This window comes from Amia ocellicauda, chromosome 16 (genome assembly GCF_036373705.1).
Source record: "Amia ocellicauda isolate fAmiCal2 chromosome 16, fAmiCal2.hap1, whole genome shotgun sequence".
Taxonomy (NCBI): domain Eukaryota; kingdom Metazoa; phylum Chordata; class Actinopteri; order Amiiformes; family Amiidae; genus Amia; species Amia ocellicauda.
In genome coordinates, this window is record NC_089865.1 from 26,905,976 (window position 1) to 26,924,474 (window position 18,499).

Consider the following 18,499-nt stretch of genomic DNA (forward strand, 5'->3'; position numbering starts at 1 on the left):
ATAAAGAATTTCCATAAGCAATTAACAGCAATAAAGACATAGACAGCATAATGATAATTAACTGATTAACTCTCTTTTTATTTGCTTTTATATTTATGTATATTGTTAATCCATCTCTTCACAGTAATTGACATTCAATAAGTAATTCTTATTGTATTCCATTTTAATATTAAAGCAAAAGGTTTTATTAAATTGAATATGAAGTATTATGCATTTTTTGTGGTTTGTGGTAGATAAGGTTTGTTTAGTTTTTAAAGTAAATTAACCAATCAAATGAGAAAGGGCATGGTTCTTTGTTGTCAATGCAAGTGGTATCATGGAGCTTGCCGTTCAACAAACCATACAACTTCCAAAGTATTTAATTTGTGAGACCTGATTGTAAATCAATGTGTGTGGGTGCGTGCATGTGTGTGTGTGTGTGAAAACAATCCTATTATGTTTTTAGTGTGTGTTCAGGATTGTTTTCAGGATTTCAGGATTCAGGATTTTTAGAATCCCAGTCTAGGATTTGGAGATATAGGCAGTCAAACATATTTGTGCTATGTTTTCAGTGTGTTTTCTATATTCCAGGCCTGTCATTCCATAGAAAGCAGCTGTCATTCTATGTCATACCACGTTTATGTTTTATATATTAGGTTATTTTAAAGAAAGTGTCTTCAGGATTGTAGGATTCCTGTGTGGGATTTGAAGATATTGATCATCCTTCTGTTTTCCCCATTGTAGTCTATGGGCATTCCACTCCCCATTATAGTCAATGGGCATTCTGTTTTGTCATTCGTTTTAGCCTGTCCCTTTATTTGACAGAAACATCTCTTTCCAAAAAGCAAATTGCTATTAAGTACGGGTTTCTAATTTGTGATATTGCCTGATATCTTGTCAGCATTGCTGAATGATGTATTCATTATGATCGTGTTAACGTTTATTGTTTCAGAGAACAGTGCTATTTTGAAAACGAGCTCGATGCTGATTGGCTAAAATGTATATATTGCGTTTTGATATAATTCGTGAATGTCAAATGTCAGGTTTTGGGTGGGGAAAGCAATTTTTAGCATTGGGATTACAAGACATAACTCGTTTTAGATCAGTGGTACGCAGAGTGCCCCCAGGTGGTACGCCAGACTACCCTGGAATGTATTGTGTGCACAGAGAAATTGGTAATTAAAAATGAAATAAAGTAAATCTATGTAAATTCTTTATTTGTAATTTATTGAATTCGTTTCACAAAGCTTGAGACGGGTTTTCATATTTTCTATTATAATACAATTAGTTTATGATTTCTGTTATATTCCTGTCAGCTACGTCGGTACTGCGCGCACTAATACGTGAGTGTTTATACTGCTCTCGAGCTCTCAGAGAGACAGTGTAGCGCCACATCCACCAATAGAACAATCTGCAATGAATACCTCGCAAAAATCAACTGTTATATCATGGCTGAAAGGACAAGACTTGAAGAGGACTGATCGCAGCTCTGATGGATCAGACACACATGTTGAGAACGAGGAGGATAATAAATTGTTCGCTAACACTAGCTCTGCTGCTGAACCCAATACAGACATCACTGCTGGTGTTAGCAAGTGTGGGAAAACGGCAACAAGGCGGAACGATCCAAATTATCTAAATTTGGGATTAATTTACATCTGAAAGGAAGAAGAGCCAAGACCACATTGTGTCGTGTGCTGTGAGATTCTCAGCAATCTGAGGCGGCACTTCACCACAAAACATGCGATTTTTATTGATAAGCCTGTTGATTTTTTTCAAAGGAAACTTAAAGATCTGAAGCAGCGCAAGTCCACCATAAGGAACAGTGCTACTCCAGTTTCCAAAGTTTCCAGCACTGCATTTGGGTCCCCTGTTCCCGAGCTCCCCGAGGCAATCGTGACAATAATTGAAGTTTGAAGTTTATTGGTTGTTTTATACCCTCAAGTGAAATATACCTGTGCGAGCATTGTGTATTTTATTGAACCTGTTGTCATTCTGTTTATGGAGTGTACACCTTTCACTTCTTATGATTTTATATAAAGTATTCGATTTCTTGCCTTTTTTCCTTTAGTCTGGTATAAAAAAGGTGGTGGCAGCAATGCGCTATCTGGACCCAACAGTTTAACCTCATTTGGTAAAGAGAAACGGGTTGGCATATGTGGCATGTTTCCCTACTGTTATACCACTGTGAACCGCATTGGGCCATGCTAAATACACTGGGACCTGATAGAGACCTTACACCTTGTCAGGAAAACGTAAAGAAAACACTGGCCCAGTGCAAATTAACCAGTTACTTGCATTTCTAAATAAATAGGTTGTATAGATAGGTTGGCATAGGTGGCATGTTTACTTGCTCTTTTGCCAATGAAAACCACGTTGGGCCAGGCCAAATACACTCAGACCTGGTAGAGAAAATCCCCCTGGTGAAGAATCTGCAGAGACATCAGTGGCCCAAAGTGATTTAACCCATTAATTTAACTGGTAAATATGCGACTTGTAAGGGTAAATGTCACGGTTTCCCCTGTACTTCTCCACCTCGCCACCAGAGGTCATCCTCACCGGAGTTCTTATCCAATCATTATTATTATTATTATTTTTATTTCTTGGCAGATGCCCTTATCCAGGGTGACTTACAACATAAGTGTAAAACAAAGTGCAAAAATACAGTTAAGTAAAAGGCATCAATCATTACAAATTCAATTAAACTAAAACAAAGCAAATAAAAATAATACATTTCACAAAGTCCAATTTACAATTTAAACAGTCAAATACAGTAAGTGAGGTTCTACATCCTGGACGGTAAAAGCTAAGTACTGTCAAGATGTAGGGTCACAGTCAAGGGCTACGGGAAAGGGAGCAAGGAGGAAAACAAATCGAAAACACAAGACGCATAATAAGACTGTGAAGTGCTATCTAGCAGGGATAAAGGACTAATATTACAAGTACTGTTGGAAAAGATGCGTCTTGAGTAAGTGCCGGAAGGAGGTCAAGGACTCTGCTGTTTTGACTTCGGTGGACAGGTCGTTCCACCATTTAGGGGCCAGGGATGAGAAGGAGCGGGATCTGGAGGAAGGAGAGTGGAGAGGAGGTAGAGTGATTCTTCTGGCACTGGAGGAGTGCAGTGGTCTGGAGGGGATGTATGGAGAGACGAGTGTCTGAAGGTAACTTGGTGCAGTGTGGTGGAGACAGCAGTAGGTGAGTCAATGTCTTGAACTGAATGCGTGCCGGTATCGGGAGCCAGTGGAGGGAGCAGAGCAGTGGAGTAGCATGTGCGAATCATGGCAGAGAGAATACCAAATGAGCCGCAAAGTTCTAGATGAGCTGGAGCGGGCGGGTAGTAGTTGCAGGCAACCTCCATGATGTTGGCACGCCATATAATTAAATAATCACCAAAACTATTCCATGCTGTGTTTGTGCTGATTTGTGCCGCAAAAATGAACATTTGTGCTGGATTGGTGTTTGAGATATTAAGCATTCTTTTTTGGACTGTGTGACGTCACTCTCCACCCCATCTCTCTCAAATCGCTCCAAACCGGTGTCATTCGTTTGTGCTCGATTTGTGCCGGTTTGTGCCGTTAAAACAAACGCTGAAACTATTTCCATTCCTAAGAAATAACAAGTATGATTCCGGGTTATGACGTCACTCTCCACCCCATGTCATCCAAATCGCTCCAAACAGGTGTCATTAGTTTGTGCTCGATTTGTGCCGGTTTGTGCTGTTAAAAGAAACAATCTAACTCATTCACTTACATAGAAATAACACAATTATCTCCTGGATCTGTGACATCAATCATGCATTTACCCCATCTCGTCCAATGCACTCATTTTGTGACTCGTTTGTTTGTGCTCTCTGTGCAGGTTTCTTACCGTTGCTGTCATTGGTTTTTTGTTATTGACAGTAACTTCAAGCTTCAAATCCAAATCACATATGCCCTGCATTTGTTCTCGGGTAGCACTTGTTTGAATTCACCTGGTGTATATTGGTACTTAATATAATGTTGTTTGAGTTCTGGTCCATTGCTGAACCAAGTATTACATCTCGTTTATTACCATTATGTTTTAGGAGTTTATTCAAAGTAAAAAGTAGACTAACTTTACCTCAGTGAATATATCATTAAGGCCACTTAGTTATAATAACCGTTTGCTCGATTAGTTAGTGTGTAACTTGATACAAGTGCAGCTTATGTTCAAAATGGTTATTGCATTATGCAACAACGATGATGGAATGATTGGATAGGATAAACAGTTTCATATGAAATGGAGATAGTTGAAGCTTTTCATCTTCAAATTTGAAAGTATACACAAGCAATGGGTGTGGTCTGTTCTTTGTTAAAATTTAAAATAGCAATGCTGTAAGCTGCATTCTGCTTGATACCTTAATCTTCAATATTGATTACATGTTGTAATTTAAACATAACTAATTACCAAGTTATTTGACATGAATGATATTTCAGATGATACTGTGCTGAAAAAAAGAAAAAGAAACTTACAACAGCATAAGATGTTTTTTTGGTCTTAACCGGTCTACCAGCCTTGTCTTTCGGCTGGCTTTAAAGGGGTTTGTGCACTTTTCAAGTGGTCAGACTGGGAAACCAGGTTAAACCAGCCAAGACTAGAAAACCAGCATAGGTTGGTTTCATATGGTTGGCGTTATTTCATCAAACTATTACTTTTGGCTGGGAACTAAAACAGGTGTCACCCGGGGAGGGGTGCAAGACGAGGCAAAATTATAAAAGTAGCCACACTACGCCATCTGAATTTCGGCTGTTGAGTATCAGGACTCTTAGGGCTGCAACACCCCCGAGCAGCCACAACCAACTACAGAAATACCTCTTTCTAAAGATTATTTTATCCAGGGGTCCACACACCAGTTGCAGCAGAACAGTACAAAGGGATGGGTTTCAATAATTTAATACAATTACTTCCCACGTTTCATACAAAGGTTAAAAAGAATTAAAACACGTCCATCCGGGTCAAATTGATCACTATAAGCAGATGATCGTTATAACCGATTTTTCATGTAGATTACCATTTAATTACCATTTATATATTTATTACATGGATATAAAGTAATGAAACTGACAGCTTCGCTATTACCTGAATTTGATATACTTTCAAAATACGTTGGTAGTGCAAATAGGTGCTACCCGAGCACAAATGCAGGGCATATGTGATTTGGATTTGAAGCTTGAAGTTACTGTCAATAATCAAACTGTCAATATAAAAAAAAAAAAACAATGACAGCAACGGTAAGAAACCTGCACAGAGAGCACAAACGAACGAGTCACGAAATGAGTGCATTGGACGAGATGGGGTAAATGCATGACTGATGTCAAAGACCCAGGAGATAATTGTGTTATTTCTATGTAAGTGAATTAGTTAGATTGTTTCTTTTAACAGCACAAACCGGCACAAATCGAGCACAAATTAATGACACCGGTTTGGAGCAATTTGGACAACATGGGGTGGAGAGTGAAGTCACAGCCCCGAATCATACTTGTTATTTCTAAGGAAGGGAAATAGTCACAGTGTTTGTTTTAACGGCACAAACCGAGCACAAACAAATGACACCGGTTTGGAGAGATTTGAGAGAGATGGGGTGAGAGAGACGTCACACAGGCCAAAAAAGAATGCTTAATATCTAAAACACCAAACCAGCACAAATGTTCATTTTTGCGGCACAAATCAGCACAAACACAGCACAAATGAATGGAATAGTTTTGGTGATTATTTAATTATATGGGGTGCCAACTTCACGGAGGTTTGCAGGCAGGCCGGCCAGGAGGGAGTTGCAGTAGTCCAGGCAGGAGAGGACCAGTGACTGGTAGTCGAGTAGTCGGTGAGGAAGGGATGGATCCGGCGTATGTTGCTCAGGAAGAATCTGCAGGTGCGTGTCAGTGTGGTGATGTGCTGGATCGAGCGCAGGATCGAGGGTGAGTCCTAGATTTTTAGTGGAAGAAGAAGGAGAGAGTGTGGTGGATTCCAAGGGGATCGAGATGGGGAGCAGACAAGAAGGAAGAGATGCGAGAGGGGATGAGAGGGTTGGAAGAGAGAAAAGACAGGAAGATCTGGGCATCATCAGCGTAGAAGTGGTAGGAGAAACCATGGGATGCGATGAGGGGAGCGAGTGTAGAGAGAGAACATTCCTCAATCCCCAGTGCACACACTCCCACCTCCCTCAGCTCCCATTCACCCAGCACTCCACAGCACCAATTACCTTCCATCTCATGCCCCTCTTATAAACCCCTCACCAACTCCCAGCCATTGCGAAGTTTTGTCAGTCTTATTTACATCTCTGAGCATTTCTCCCCTTACCTTGATCATTGCCTTGTTTCCTCAATTCTTTGCCTGACCTCCCGATCATGACTTTGGACCCTCCTCTTTGACTTTGTTTGCCTGATTGCCCAACCCTTGCCTGTGACCATGATCACGTCTTTGCCTTGCCCTTGATTACCCTGTCCTGCCGGTATCCGACCCACACCTGTCTGACCTCCTCTACCATGCACCGCAACTGGGTCCCCTGTTCCTGTGCTGCACGGTATGTTACATTATACTAGTTCCAAATTGTAAATTGGAACTTGTAAAATGTATTATATTTCGAATTACTATTTTCTCTTTCTTTGTCTGTCCCTTGCTTTTATCTCGCCTCTCCCTATTCTGGATTTGAGGGGAGAGGCCGGAAGCAGAGGAGGCCGATCAGTTCTGGAACTACTCCATCTGTACTTCACCCGCCCCCCTGGAGACTGCGTTCATGCGGTACACTTCATCAGGGTAGGCGGAGGAGACCATCGGATGTCTAGACTTCAGTTTAGCAGGGAAGTAATGCAATAAGGTATGGGCTTTGCTCCAAAGGACCTAAACTGTCTGGTGAAGCTGCCGCACAAAGACAAAGACATCTTCGAGGTAAGCTTTGCTAATCATGATCTGCTAGAGGAGTGCTATAGAGTGTATAGGAAGGAGAAGTATAGGGAGCTGGCAGGTTACACAATGATAATCCTGTCGGACATCCGCTATAGGATAGTGACTGTGCAGTTCTTCTGTGAGACGGTTTCAGGTAAGGATGTGGAGATCTGGCTTGCGAGGTTCAGTGAGCTCTCAACAAGGATAGCTAAGGTGTTGGATGGGGACGGTGTTTGGGGGGGAGCGTGGCAGTGCCGGATCCGGTTAAGGCAGAGTGTGGAGAACCCGGAGAAGGTCTGCCACCTCCCCAGTACTATACAGATTGGTGAAGCTAGGGGGCTGGTCTACAATGACAGGATACCAAAACTCTGCAGGCGGTGTCAGGGCCGAGACCACGTTGTTGCCCAGTGCACAGCGGTGGTCTGCGGCAAGTGTAAGGGAGGTCACCTGACACACGCCTGCAGAGAAAAGATACTCTGCAACCTCTGTGGCTGTGGGGGCCATATTTATAAAAATTGCACAGACTCATACGCCAATAGAGCCAGGTCTCCCTTCTCACTAACTAGCAACTCCATTCCGGACCCCAAGCCGGAACAGGAGGGAGGCCCGGCACGGGAGGAGGAGGGAGAAGCAGAGGAAGAACAGATATATGTCCTGGCTCCAGAACCCCCACCTACTCCAAAGGAACCACCAAAAAGAAAGGGGGAACATCAGGAGGGACGGGGTTGGGTGAAGGTGAGCAATAAAAAGAGAAAAGTGGTGGACAGAGAGGAGAATACTGCCAATAACTCAAATAATGTCTCCTCTCTGGAGGAAGCCCAAGATAGACGATCTCCCCCCGCCCCCCCCCTCGCTGGAGCCAGGGCAGAAACCCCACTACCTCCTCCAGTGAAAACAGGGGTTGCAGAGTCCGGAACATCCGGCCCCGCCATGATGGACGTAAGAGAGAGGAGAGCAGAGCCTCGGGAGCCGGGTCGAAAGATAGTGTGGCCGAGACCGTCTCGTAGGAAAGAGCCAGCCCTCCCTCCGGCTACGATGGGCCAGTGGTGAGAAAGAAAGTCCTGGAACCGTTGCAGCTGGAGGGTGAACTAGATCAGGTGCTGCACACGGGTCCGGCAGGGGGAGCATCGTGAAGCCGCCAGCACAGAAAGGGGGCTCCTCTAGCCACCTCAGAGATGTTGCGACGGCTTCAGCCAGTGGTGGAGCTAAGGGGGATAAAGGAGCAGCCGGCCCACGGTCTCACCCTCCAGGAGTTCCATACCTGGAGGAAGGAGCCATGGAGAAATGTACAGAGATGTTGGGGGTCAAGGCCTCCGGGAAGGAGGAGGAGTTGAAAGAGAAGAAGAGAGGGGAGAAGAGATACCCCTACTCCCCCCCTCCCTGATGTTAAGAAGATCAGTAGATGGGGAGGGGGGAGCTGAAAGGTTCTCTTCCTCCTAACATGGTCCGGGGGTCCTAGGGCCCCCATCTCAGGGCCACTCCTCAGGAGCAGAGCCCAACCTGACACGCTGGTCTCAGTGGTACAGATGTGAGTAAAGCTTCCCATGTGCACCCGGATTGGCTCTCTGTCTCTCTCTCTCTGCAGGTCTGTGAGGAGCCAAATGCCGGCGCCTAGTCAACATCCACGCAGCGTGAGGATGCCGGAGAGGCAACCACGGCCTGCGGAGGGGGGAGCCAACCCAGAGTGAAACATCAGCACTGGGAAGCAAATGAATAATATCGCCATCTGGACTGTGATTTATTTAAGTATTTGTTTTTAAATTGAAATGAGAGACTGATTGTCTTTGTTTTAAATGTTTTTAAATGCACATGGTTTTGATTTTTTTTTTTTATGTTGATGGTTTGTCTGATGTGTTGGCTATTTATAAATATTAGAAAATAAATGTATTAGACGGTTTTGTTTGTTTTAGTGATATGTTTTGGTTTATTATTTTGTCTAATGCATTTACCGTTTATTTGAAACAACACATCAGATTGTTTTGGTTTGGTTTTATTATAGTTTTTTGGCAGTTTGCCATATTAACATTGTTTTGATATTCATTGCACTTTTGAATTCACTTGTTTTGATTAAAACTTTTAAGGATTTTAAAAGTTTTAGAAATGATTTTAGAATTGTATTTTTAAAAAGTTTTAATCATGAGTATTAAAACTTTGTATGTTTTTATCTGTAATGTAAAATACTTTAACACATAAATAGTATTTTACTATGTGTTGGGGTAAAATTGCTTTCCAGTAAGATACTAGTTAAACTTTCTCTTATAAGGGTTTCCTTGTTCTTATTAGGATTTCTCTGCTCAGACTTATCTGTGTGGCAGATAGAGATAATTTCTACTGCCGTGGACATTCTTTAGTTAACGAACCAAAACTATATAACATGTTCTTATCAGTATAGTGTGTGCTGTGTCCTTGTTACCAGTGCTTCCATGTCTGGATGAAATATTGTTTCCCCAATTATAAAGAATACCTCATTAATTATTGCTTCTTCTCGGAACTGCCCCGGGACATATGCCAAGAAAATATCATCCAGGTTTCGGGACGGCCCCGAACCTCCTTTGAAATATAGCTTGCTGATGTATAAAAGGCAGTGTGAAACTTTCAATAATCAAAGATAAACGAACAGACATTGTGTCAGTGACTTTACTCTCCTGCTGAGAGTCTACACTGTTACTGGAAGTGCTCACTGGGGTGCCTTATTCACTGGGATCCGAAGGGTTGCTTCAACTGAAGCTTTGTACCATAACACTATGTTTTATGTAAATTGAGTTTGTAATGATTGATGCCTTTTACGTAACTGTATTTTTGAACTTTGTTTTGCACTTATGTTGTAAGTCACCCTGGATAAGGGCATCTGCCAAGAAATAAAAAAAAAATAATAATAATAACATAAAACTTCGCCTACAATGGACCCAGTGGTACTGACCACCCTCACTGCCCATAGGGCCAAACTTGGGAAGCATGATCAGATGTTCTTGCAAATTGAGATGGTTCTGGACCAGCTTAGCACATACCTACTGGTGCGACCACCTGCTTCCCCGGCGATGGCTGCTCCAGTTCCTGCTGTCACCCCTGCAGCTCCTGCCCAGCCGGTCCAGTTGGCTGTTCCGGGAAAGTACGACGGGTCCCCTGACCACTGCGAGGGCTTTGTATTGCAATGGCAGCTTTACTTTGCCCACTTGCCCATGTCATTCTCTACTGAGGAGGCTAAGATTGCCTTTATCATCACCCTCCTGACTGCACTCCACTGGGCTTCCACTGTCTGGAAACAACAGGGTGAGTTGACAAGATCTCTGACTGCCTTTCTCACTACCAGGAGGTTTTCCATCACCCAGCGGAAGGGAGAGATGCCGCAGAACAGCTCCTTGAGCTGCACCAGGGCAAATCATATGCTGCGGATTAACGCCCTGCGGTTCCGGACGCTGGCAACACTCAGTGGATGGCATGATTGGGCTCTGCTCACTGTGTTCCTTCGGGGACTGGACCAGGACCTGCAATCCTAGGTAGCATGCTGAGACGAGGCGCTCACCCTGGAGCAACTCATCCAGCTGTTGGTCAGGCTGGATAACCTGATGCAGACGAGGGGAACCCGGTCCACTCCTGCTGTCTCTCAGCCACCTGCCAGCCATAGCCATGCACTCAACGCCTTGTGTGAGGCAGAGCCCATGCCACTGGGCAGAAAACACCTGTCCCCCGACAAAAGACAGAGGAGATTACAGCAGCGCCTCTGCCTCTATTGTGGTCAGTCGGGGCATTTCCGAGACGCGTGTCCGTGTCTTCCTGGCTCCTCCTCCACACCCCCTGATGACCCTGTGAGCACCACACTGTGCCCACTCGTCACTCCAGCTCAGTGTCATGTTTGGGCTCAGATCCAGATTGGCGATAAACAAGTCTTTGTTTATGCGCTGCTTCACTCCGGTTCTGCTGGGAACTTCATTAACAAGGAGACAGCCATCAAACACCACATCCCTCTCTCACTGTGTGTGCCTCCTCTCCGAAGATCTGGCGGCGGTGTTCAGCAAGACCCAGGCTTCCCGTTTATCACCACACCGATCCGAGGACTGTGCCATTGACCTCCTTTCAGGCACCTCTCCTCCCAGAGGGCACATTTATCTCTTTCTCCCAGAGACTCAGGCAATGGAGGAGTACATCAGGGAGGCTCTGGACCAGGGAATCATCCATCCATCCACATCACCAGCCGCGGCTAGCTTCTTTTTCGTCTCCAAACGGAGGTCTTCGGTTCATCATCGTCTACATAGACGCCATCTTGATCTCCTCCTCCTCCCTCTCCGAGCATGTCTCCCAGGTGCGCCAGGTGCTCCAGTGTCTGCTGTGCAACGGACTATACGTCAAGGCGGAGAAGTGCGAGTTCCACCGCCAGCGCATCGGGATCCTGGGTTACGTCATCGACGCCCACAGCATACACATGGACGTGGAAAAGGTGAGCGCTGTAGCGTTATGTTGGGTGTATTTGGATAAGAGCATTTGGGCTCTGAGCTGAAGCACTGATCTAAAGAAGACCTCTCCCCCCCCAAAGTAATCAGATTTCCTTAGCTCATCAGCTTGGAACTGGTTTGCATCAAAGTGACAGTTTTGGGGAGGATGGCACCGAGAAGAGGCCAAATAGTTTGGAATTCTGCTATGAGATGTCTGGAGAAAGGGGCCTGTAGGTGATAAAAACTCTTTGAAGTGGATGAGAGCCGAAATCCCGACATAGAGCTACGAACCCAGGCCAACTGGCATTTCCAAAAGATGGCATGGATTGACATCAGTCATAAATCAAGCCCCCCTCCAATAGGACACTGGGGGCTGAAACCGAAATCCAATCTCAAGAACTCAGGGACCAATCACCTATTGATCTGACAGACTATAAGGAACAGCGGACAGTCTTTCTCTCTCTCTCTCTCTCACCTGAACCAGTAACTCGCTGCCACAGCTCAACCTGTAGCTCTGTTGCCAGAACCGGAACCAGAAACCAACCAAGTCTTTACCGGCAACAGAAGAGTTAAACTGGGAGAAGGAGATTGAGCCGTACGAAGAATTCTTTTAAAGGACTTTATTAAATAAAGAACTTTACAGACTGCGCTGCCCGCCTGTGCCCACCTGATCAGTGGAGTTTTACAGCTGGACAATTGACTAAGTCGACTGTATACAAAAGTGTTCAGTCATTTAAATAGCTATTTGAGTCTTAAGAAACTTGACCCTTGGAACAAACAGGGCCCTGCTTTCCTCAAAGACTTCGTCTTCAAGTAACTACGGTGGAACCCCTGCTTACAAAGAAGATTTTGTGCACAACCTTGGAGCCTTCAAACCAGTGGAAAATCTGTTTGGAAACAACTCTACTTTCGCGAAACCCCAACTTCCAGGTGCATCGACTGAGTGGAAGTTCTTGGACAAAGCCGAACCGGACTGCCTTTGTTCCAAACCACACGGACCTCGTGCCGTGTGCTGTTATCTGAGCCCGAAGACAGAGAGGCCTCTCTGCAACGAAGTTCAGATAAGTTTAACAGTTTGGAGTTCATGATTCATGACATTTGAGAAATCAATTAGAAATGTTAATCTGTGATTCATAACTCTAGAATGTGTAATATCATTTAGTTATCTTAAATATAAATGTGTGTTGCATTAAACTGTTTTGTTGATAATTTTAGAAATAATATCTGTCAACGCCAAGAAATATCTTCTCATTCCTGTTTTAACTGTTTAGTCTGAAATTGACACAAGTTAATAGACATTAGATTATTGGTGGCCCTGCCTATCCTTAATCATTGAATAATAATCAGTTAAGGGAAATTGTGGTAACAAGTAATGATAGGATCTTTCTCGGCATCTAAACGTAAATGAGACTGATATATATATATATAAGGAGAAGTTACCTGACATAAATACTGACCTGCGTAGTTATTTAATATCTGACTAACAATACTAATGAGAGACTCACCTTCGTCTTATTAACCGGTATTGTAGTCAATGTGTTTATAACCTTTTTTGTTGAACGATTTGTGTGTTATCATATGCGATCCCATGGTCTTTGATTTGGTCACGGAAGTGATTTGTCTTTGATTTGTTGATCTAGAGTTGAATTTTAATTAGTTTTTCCCTTTTGTATAATTAGTGTAGTGCTACATTTAGTTTTTGTTTTTGAATAAATATGACAATTTATATCTTTGGAATTGGTGTCTGCATCCAATTATTACAGAAATTGAGTTCTACAAGATTCCAGGATTCGTGATAAAGTGATACTATAAATTAACTTCTTTAATTGAAATTTATAAGTGTACCATACGCCACAGCTCCGCACTGTGAAGGAGCTGCAGCGCTTCCTGGGCTTTGCAAACTTTTATCTGGTTAATCCGCAATTACAGCATTGTTGCCTCTCCAGTGACCTCTCTGTTAAAGGGATCCCCCCTGACTTTCACCTGGACAGACTCTGCCACTGCCGCATTCGCCCGTCTGAAGACCCTGTTCACAACAGCCCCGAATCCTCAGACACCCGGACCCCTCTCTGCCGTTCGTCGTGGAGGTGGACGCCTCTGAGTCCGGAGTGGGGGCTGTGCTCTCCCAGCGCCATGGACAGCCGCCCAAGCTTCACCCCTGTGCCTTCTTCTCCCACAAGCTGTCATCGGCGGAGCACAACTACGACATCAGCAACCGTGAGCTCCTCGCCGTGAAACTGGCTTTCAAGGACTGGAGACACTGGCTGGAGGGTGCGCGCATCACTTCCATCACTGCATCACTGATAGAGTTGCAGGAACCACTGGTGCAAAGTTGGTAGGGACTTAGCCAAAAAGACTCGCAGCTGTAATTGCTTCCATAGGTGTTTCTACCAAATTTTGTGTCGAAGAGTCTGAATAATTATGCAGTCATTATATTTCTCTTTCGGTTTTCATTATACTTATCCTGCACTTATCTTACCCTCAAACTGCTTCAGTTTGAGTATTCAAGATTTTAATAAAATATTGATTATAATTACGTATATAATTATGTATAAGCTCGCCGTTACAAAAAATGTGTATACATAATTTTGTAATTTCACAAAATGGGACAACAGACGACGGTCTGAATACTTTTGTAAGTCACAGTATAATTATATATAATTAACATTTACATAATTAATTATATGATGATTGCTACCGCACTGTGATTATACAGACCAAATTAATAGCTTCTATAATTCCACCCGAGACAAAGAGACAACATTGCCGGTTAAAGAATAATCATAAACCCCGCTCCAGACTTTTCACTGAAAGCAAACTGACACCGGTGTTGTGATTAGTTAAAACTGTCTTATAGCTCTTCTGATAGTGCTGTTCTTTGATTGGTTAGCTGTAAGGAAACATTTAAACCAATCATGAGGAGACACGTGTCTTTAAATAAGAGTCATGGATTTCTTTTCATTATTACAGATTTAAGCGAACCTTTGTAACCATGAGCGGAAGAGGCAAAACCGGCGGAAAGCAGAGAGCGAAGGCCAAGACTCGCTCCTCCAGGGCTGGACTACAGTTCCCAGTCGGCCGTGTCCACAGGCTGCTGCGGAAGGGAAACTATGCCCAGCGCGTCGGTGCTGGAGCCCCGGTCTATCTGGCCGCTGTGCTGGAGTATCTGACCGCCGAGATCCTGGAGCTGGCTGGCAACGCCGCCCGGGACAACAAGAAGACCCGCATCATCCCCCGGCACCTGCAGCTCGCCGTCCGCAACGACGAGGAGCTGAACAAGCTGCTGGGCGGCGTGACCATCGCCCAGGGCGGCGTGCTGCCCAACATCCAGGCCGTGCTGCTGCCCAAGAAGACCGAGAAGCCCGCCAAGAAGTAAAGACTGATTAACTGACTGGCAAAAACGGCTCTTTTAAGAGCCACCCACCCGTTTCACTAAAGTACAAAATTCTGTTTAGTTTTCCTTTTTTCTAGCTCGATTATTTTAAACATTACGTAAATCGTGTACAATCACAGACGCTACATCACTTCATTTTTGTTACTACGATTAGGGAGAAACTATCTTAATCCTAGTACTGTGGATTGTGGATATTGTGTATTTTAACTTACTTGTCTATCTTGTCCAGAATGTTTCAACACGATATAACAAACCATTCATGTTCAATCCGTAATTCCAAACATTTTTATTCGAATATATTTCCATAGATTTATTCACATTTTCGCATAACTGGTGAACGTTTGCACACAATTAGGACTGAGACAATGTTAAAGTGTGTTTGTCCTGTGTAAAGTTATCATCTGTATTATTGTCCTCAACATTATCCTATTAATAGTCAACACCAAACTTGTGCGCCATCCACGCCAAGAGTCACCATCATGTCCATACGTGGAGAGCGAGCCTAGATACTGATAAGCGGCCAGAGGCAAGACCGGAGACTCAACTTGTTTTAAGCCACAGAAATGCCTCCCCAAAAATGAAGTTGTATTATTGTGATGTTTATTTACAGCTTAAACGCACATTGCAATTGAAAGCACATAACGTAATCGCAATGTATACAAAACGTTTACCAAATTTAGATTTTTTCATGTACACGTTGACTAATATACTATAATATACGTAATTATCGGTGCAGCTTTAGAACGTATTAAAAACGAATATATGCATCTTGAATTGAAGACTGTATGAATGGATTCTCTTTCACAGACCGAGTGCGTGGCTCTTAAAAGAGCCTTTGGGTTCGTTCAGCTTCCGATCGGGTTTACTTGGAGCTGGTGTACTTGGTGACGGCCTTAGTGCCCTCAGACACGGCGTGCTTGGCCAGCTCTCCGGGCAGCAGCAGCCGCACGGCGGTCTGGATCTCCCGGGAGGTGATGGTGGAGCGCTTGTTGTAGTGCGCCAGGCGGGAGGCCTCGCCGGCGATGCGCTCGAAGATGTCGTTGACGAAGGAGTTCATGATGCCCATGGCCTTGGAAGAGATGCCGGTGTCCGGGTGCACCTGCTTCAGCACTTTGTACACGTAGATGGCGTAGCTCTCCTTCCTGGACTTTCTGCGCTTCTTGCCGCCCTTCACCGCCGTCTTGGTCACGGCTTTCTTGGAGCCCTTCTTGGGAGCAGACTTCGCTGGTTCAGGCATCGTTTCGGCTTGTTAGAAAATCTAAAAGACGAATGACAGGCTCGTCTCACAACGCCTCTATTTATAGCAGCTCTATGCAAATAAGATAGTTAAACCCAAGAAGACCGTTCATTGGTTCGTATCGCTTATTTTATGACGTTCACTTTTCTCTGCCTCGCTCTATGAGAATTACAGGGTGGACAGAACTAGTTTAGACTGGTTTTCCAAACCCCCTTTCTAGCACATTACGACTGAATTTACGATATGTATATACATTTGCAGAACATCCAACATTTAAATACATGTAAACGTTTGTCTTTATTTTTAATTACATTATACCTACGATATTACGATTAATATCAGGTTTAAAGGCAAATGAATAAACCTGCATTAGACACATATTCCCGCCTTGCATTCCAAAAATGTTCGCTTTAAAAATAATACAAGAAAAGTGATTACAAGTTTCGATATGGTCTTGCTAGAACTTTTTTACATTTAAATCATTACGTATAATATGACGAATTATTTGTTAATACTCTGGTGAAGCCTTTGTATCCGATTATGGGTTTAAAGTAGACACCAATACGCGGACGTAAACACAGCCGAAGAAATTACGTATAAGTAAATATAAAGAATTATAATTAGGCACTTAATCTGTGGTGGGTAGCAGGAGTGCTTTACAGGTATCCCAACTTTTGTATCTATATTCATCATTAAATATGTATCTATGTATTGAATATTTAATATAGCAGCCTATATTGTAACCAAAACAGCTCAACCCAAAAACAATAATTATTACGTAGTTTTGGGCTAGAACGTCAAAGCACACCCAAAACAAAACACCTCTGAAAAGTAGCACATCATACTGCGTATTACAGCAATGCCAGACAACATGCACAAGACCGTATGGATGATAGATAAAATACCAAGCAGTGGAGTGTCTGTGTTTAGGGGAACAGATAGAAGTACACTTATACAGGAGGTTTCTTCAAACAAAAAGTTAAATGCAAGCCCTTCAAGTGAAAGTGTGGGCGGCCCTTAAAAGGACCTTTGGGTTGTGAGCGGGTCGGGTCAGGCAGTGGTTTATCCTCCGAAGCCGTACAGAGTGCGACCCTGGCGCTTCAGCGCGTACACCACATCCATGGCGGTGACGGTCTTCCTCTTGGCGTGCTCGGTGTAGGTGACGGCATCACGGATCACATTCTCCAGGAACACCTTCAGCACTCCACGGGTCTCCTCGTAGATCAGGCCGGAGATGCGCTTGACTCCACCACGCCGAGCCAGGCGGCGAATAGCGGGCTTGGTGATTCCCTGGATGTTATCACGGAGCACTTTACGATGGCGCTTAGCGCCTCCTTTACCGAGTCCCTTCCCACCCTTACCTCTTCCAGACATACTTGCTTCTTCTAATGTTCACTAAACAAGTCCTACATAGTTGAAAATGCTCCATAGTTATAGTCATGTAGCGGACCTGATTGAGGCTATGAAGTAGCGGCAGGCAGGAATCGCCCACCTTCTCTCAGTGGAACGTGTGTAACAGCATATGAATTAAGCTTTTCACCACCAAACTCAAATCTATGTCAATTCATCATGTATGTATTCTTGTTTAATTTTACCATATCTGAACTTCCAAAAAAAGAGCACTCGGAGGGGTGGGTGCTTGGAGAAACAAAACGCGATTATTTGTGAAGAGTCGCAGAAATCCAGAGAGACTTGCAACTGTAATTAAAAGGCTTTTATTACAAGCAGCTGCATGGAAGAGGTTCAAGGGGCAATCTCAAGAACAGTCTTAGCAAAGTTACAAACTACTTGTATGCAAACCAGACAGGAGAGAAACGTAACAGGGCCCACATGTCTGTCCCGTGATGAGTGGGAACTCAGTTTCTGCCTGACAACTGCCCAGAAAGAACCATATATGGCTAAACCTGGGGAAATTAAGGCATACGTAATGTTTAATATAAGGGCGGTTTGTATGATGTATCGAGCCCAAATTGCTGGTGGAAACTGGTTCTTATCAGACCCTGTTCTTCTAGGCATCAGGGTTGAAGTATAGCACAGTGCCGTAGCACAATAAGACCGTGAGAAAGTGACCTTGTTCACAGAGACAGACAGACAGACAGACAGACAGAGAGGGAAACACACGCAGTTCTTCATATGAAAAAATAAAACTACGAAGAAACAGTAACATCAACCAAACACTAGTGATTTGAGAGGGTTTGAGAATATGTTCCGTCTGCTGGTAGTAAACATGGATGCAAGGAATGATGTACAGGAAACACATGGGAACCCCCCCAAACTGGATACGTTTATTATTTATTTTCTGAAGTTATAATTAAGATTAAACTTAAATTATTACATTGTGTGCACCAGCGATTCCTAAGGAGAGGGACAAAGCAAACCAGAACACATCTGCGCTTCCGCCTCTCAGTCCCAACAGGTTTCACTGGATTTCCACATATTGATTCAACATTATGCAACATTTCTGTTTTGGTGCAATATTTTTCAAGTTCGATTGTAATACACGAAAGTGAACGCTAATAGAATAGTGAACTATTATATTATAAAAGTTTTAACTTCGAG

The 18,499-nt window shown here is 43.7% G+C and overlaps 4 protein-coding genes across 4 annotated transcripts in view; 1 reads left to right on the top strand and 3 right to left on the bottom strand.

Moving 5' to 3' along the window:
* Positions 1-6,768, bottom strand: part of LOC136711324 (histone H2A-like) — a 30,333-nt gene extending 23,565 nt beyond the window's left edge. Inside the window, exon 1 of the mRNA XM_066687491.1 lies at positions 6,708-6,768. Coding sequence (XP_066543588.1) covers positions 6,708-6,768 — 61 coding nt within the window. The remainder of the gene's footprint in view (positions 1-6,707) is intronic.
* A 7,513-nt stretch (positions 6,769-14,281) lies between these two features.
* On the top strand, positions 14,282-14,730 carry LOC136711861 (histone H2A-like). The gene has a single exon (XM_066688423.1). The coding sequence runs from the start codon at positions 14,302-14,304 to the stop codon at positions 14,683-14,685; it is 384 nt and encodes a 127-aa protein (XP_066544520.1). The 5' UTR covers positions 14,282-14,301; the 3' UTR covers positions 14,686-14,730.
* Positions 14,731-15,518: 788 nt separating this feature from the next.
* Positions 15,519-15,967, bottom strand: LOC136711865 (histone H2B). Its single transcript, XM_066688428.1, has one exon. It carries the CDS (start codon positions 15,938-15,940, stop codon positions 15,566-15,568), a length of 375 nt encoding a protein of 124 aa, XP_066544525.1. The 5' UTR covers positions 15,941-15,967; the 3' UTR covers positions 15,519-15,565.
* A 982-nt stretch (positions 15,968-16,949) lies between these two features.
* LOC136711873 (histone H4) lies at positions 16,950-17,336 on the bottom strand. The gene has a single exon (XM_066688435.1). It carries the CDS (start codon positions 17,312-17,314, stop codon positions 17,003-17,005), a length of 312 nt encoding a protein of 103 aa, XP_066544532.1. The 5' UTR covers positions 17,315-17,336; the 3' UTR covers positions 16,950-17,002.
* Positions 17,337-18,499: the final 1,163 nt, after the last annotated feature.

Bases quoted from the DNA above. Each gene is read 5' to 3' on its own strand.
- LOC136711861 (XM_066688423.1), top strand. From the start codon at position 14,302: ATGAGCGGAAGAGGCAAAACCGGCGGAAAGCAGAGAGCGAAGGCCAAG.
- LOC136711865 (XM_066688428.1), bottom strand. From the start codon at position 15,940: ATGCCTGAACCAGCGAAGTCTGCTCCCAAGAAGGGCTCCAAGAAAGCC.
- LOC136711873 (XM_066688435.1), bottom strand. From the start codon at position 17,314: ATGTCTGGAAGAGGTAAGGGTGGGAAGGGACTCGGTAAAGGAGGCGCT.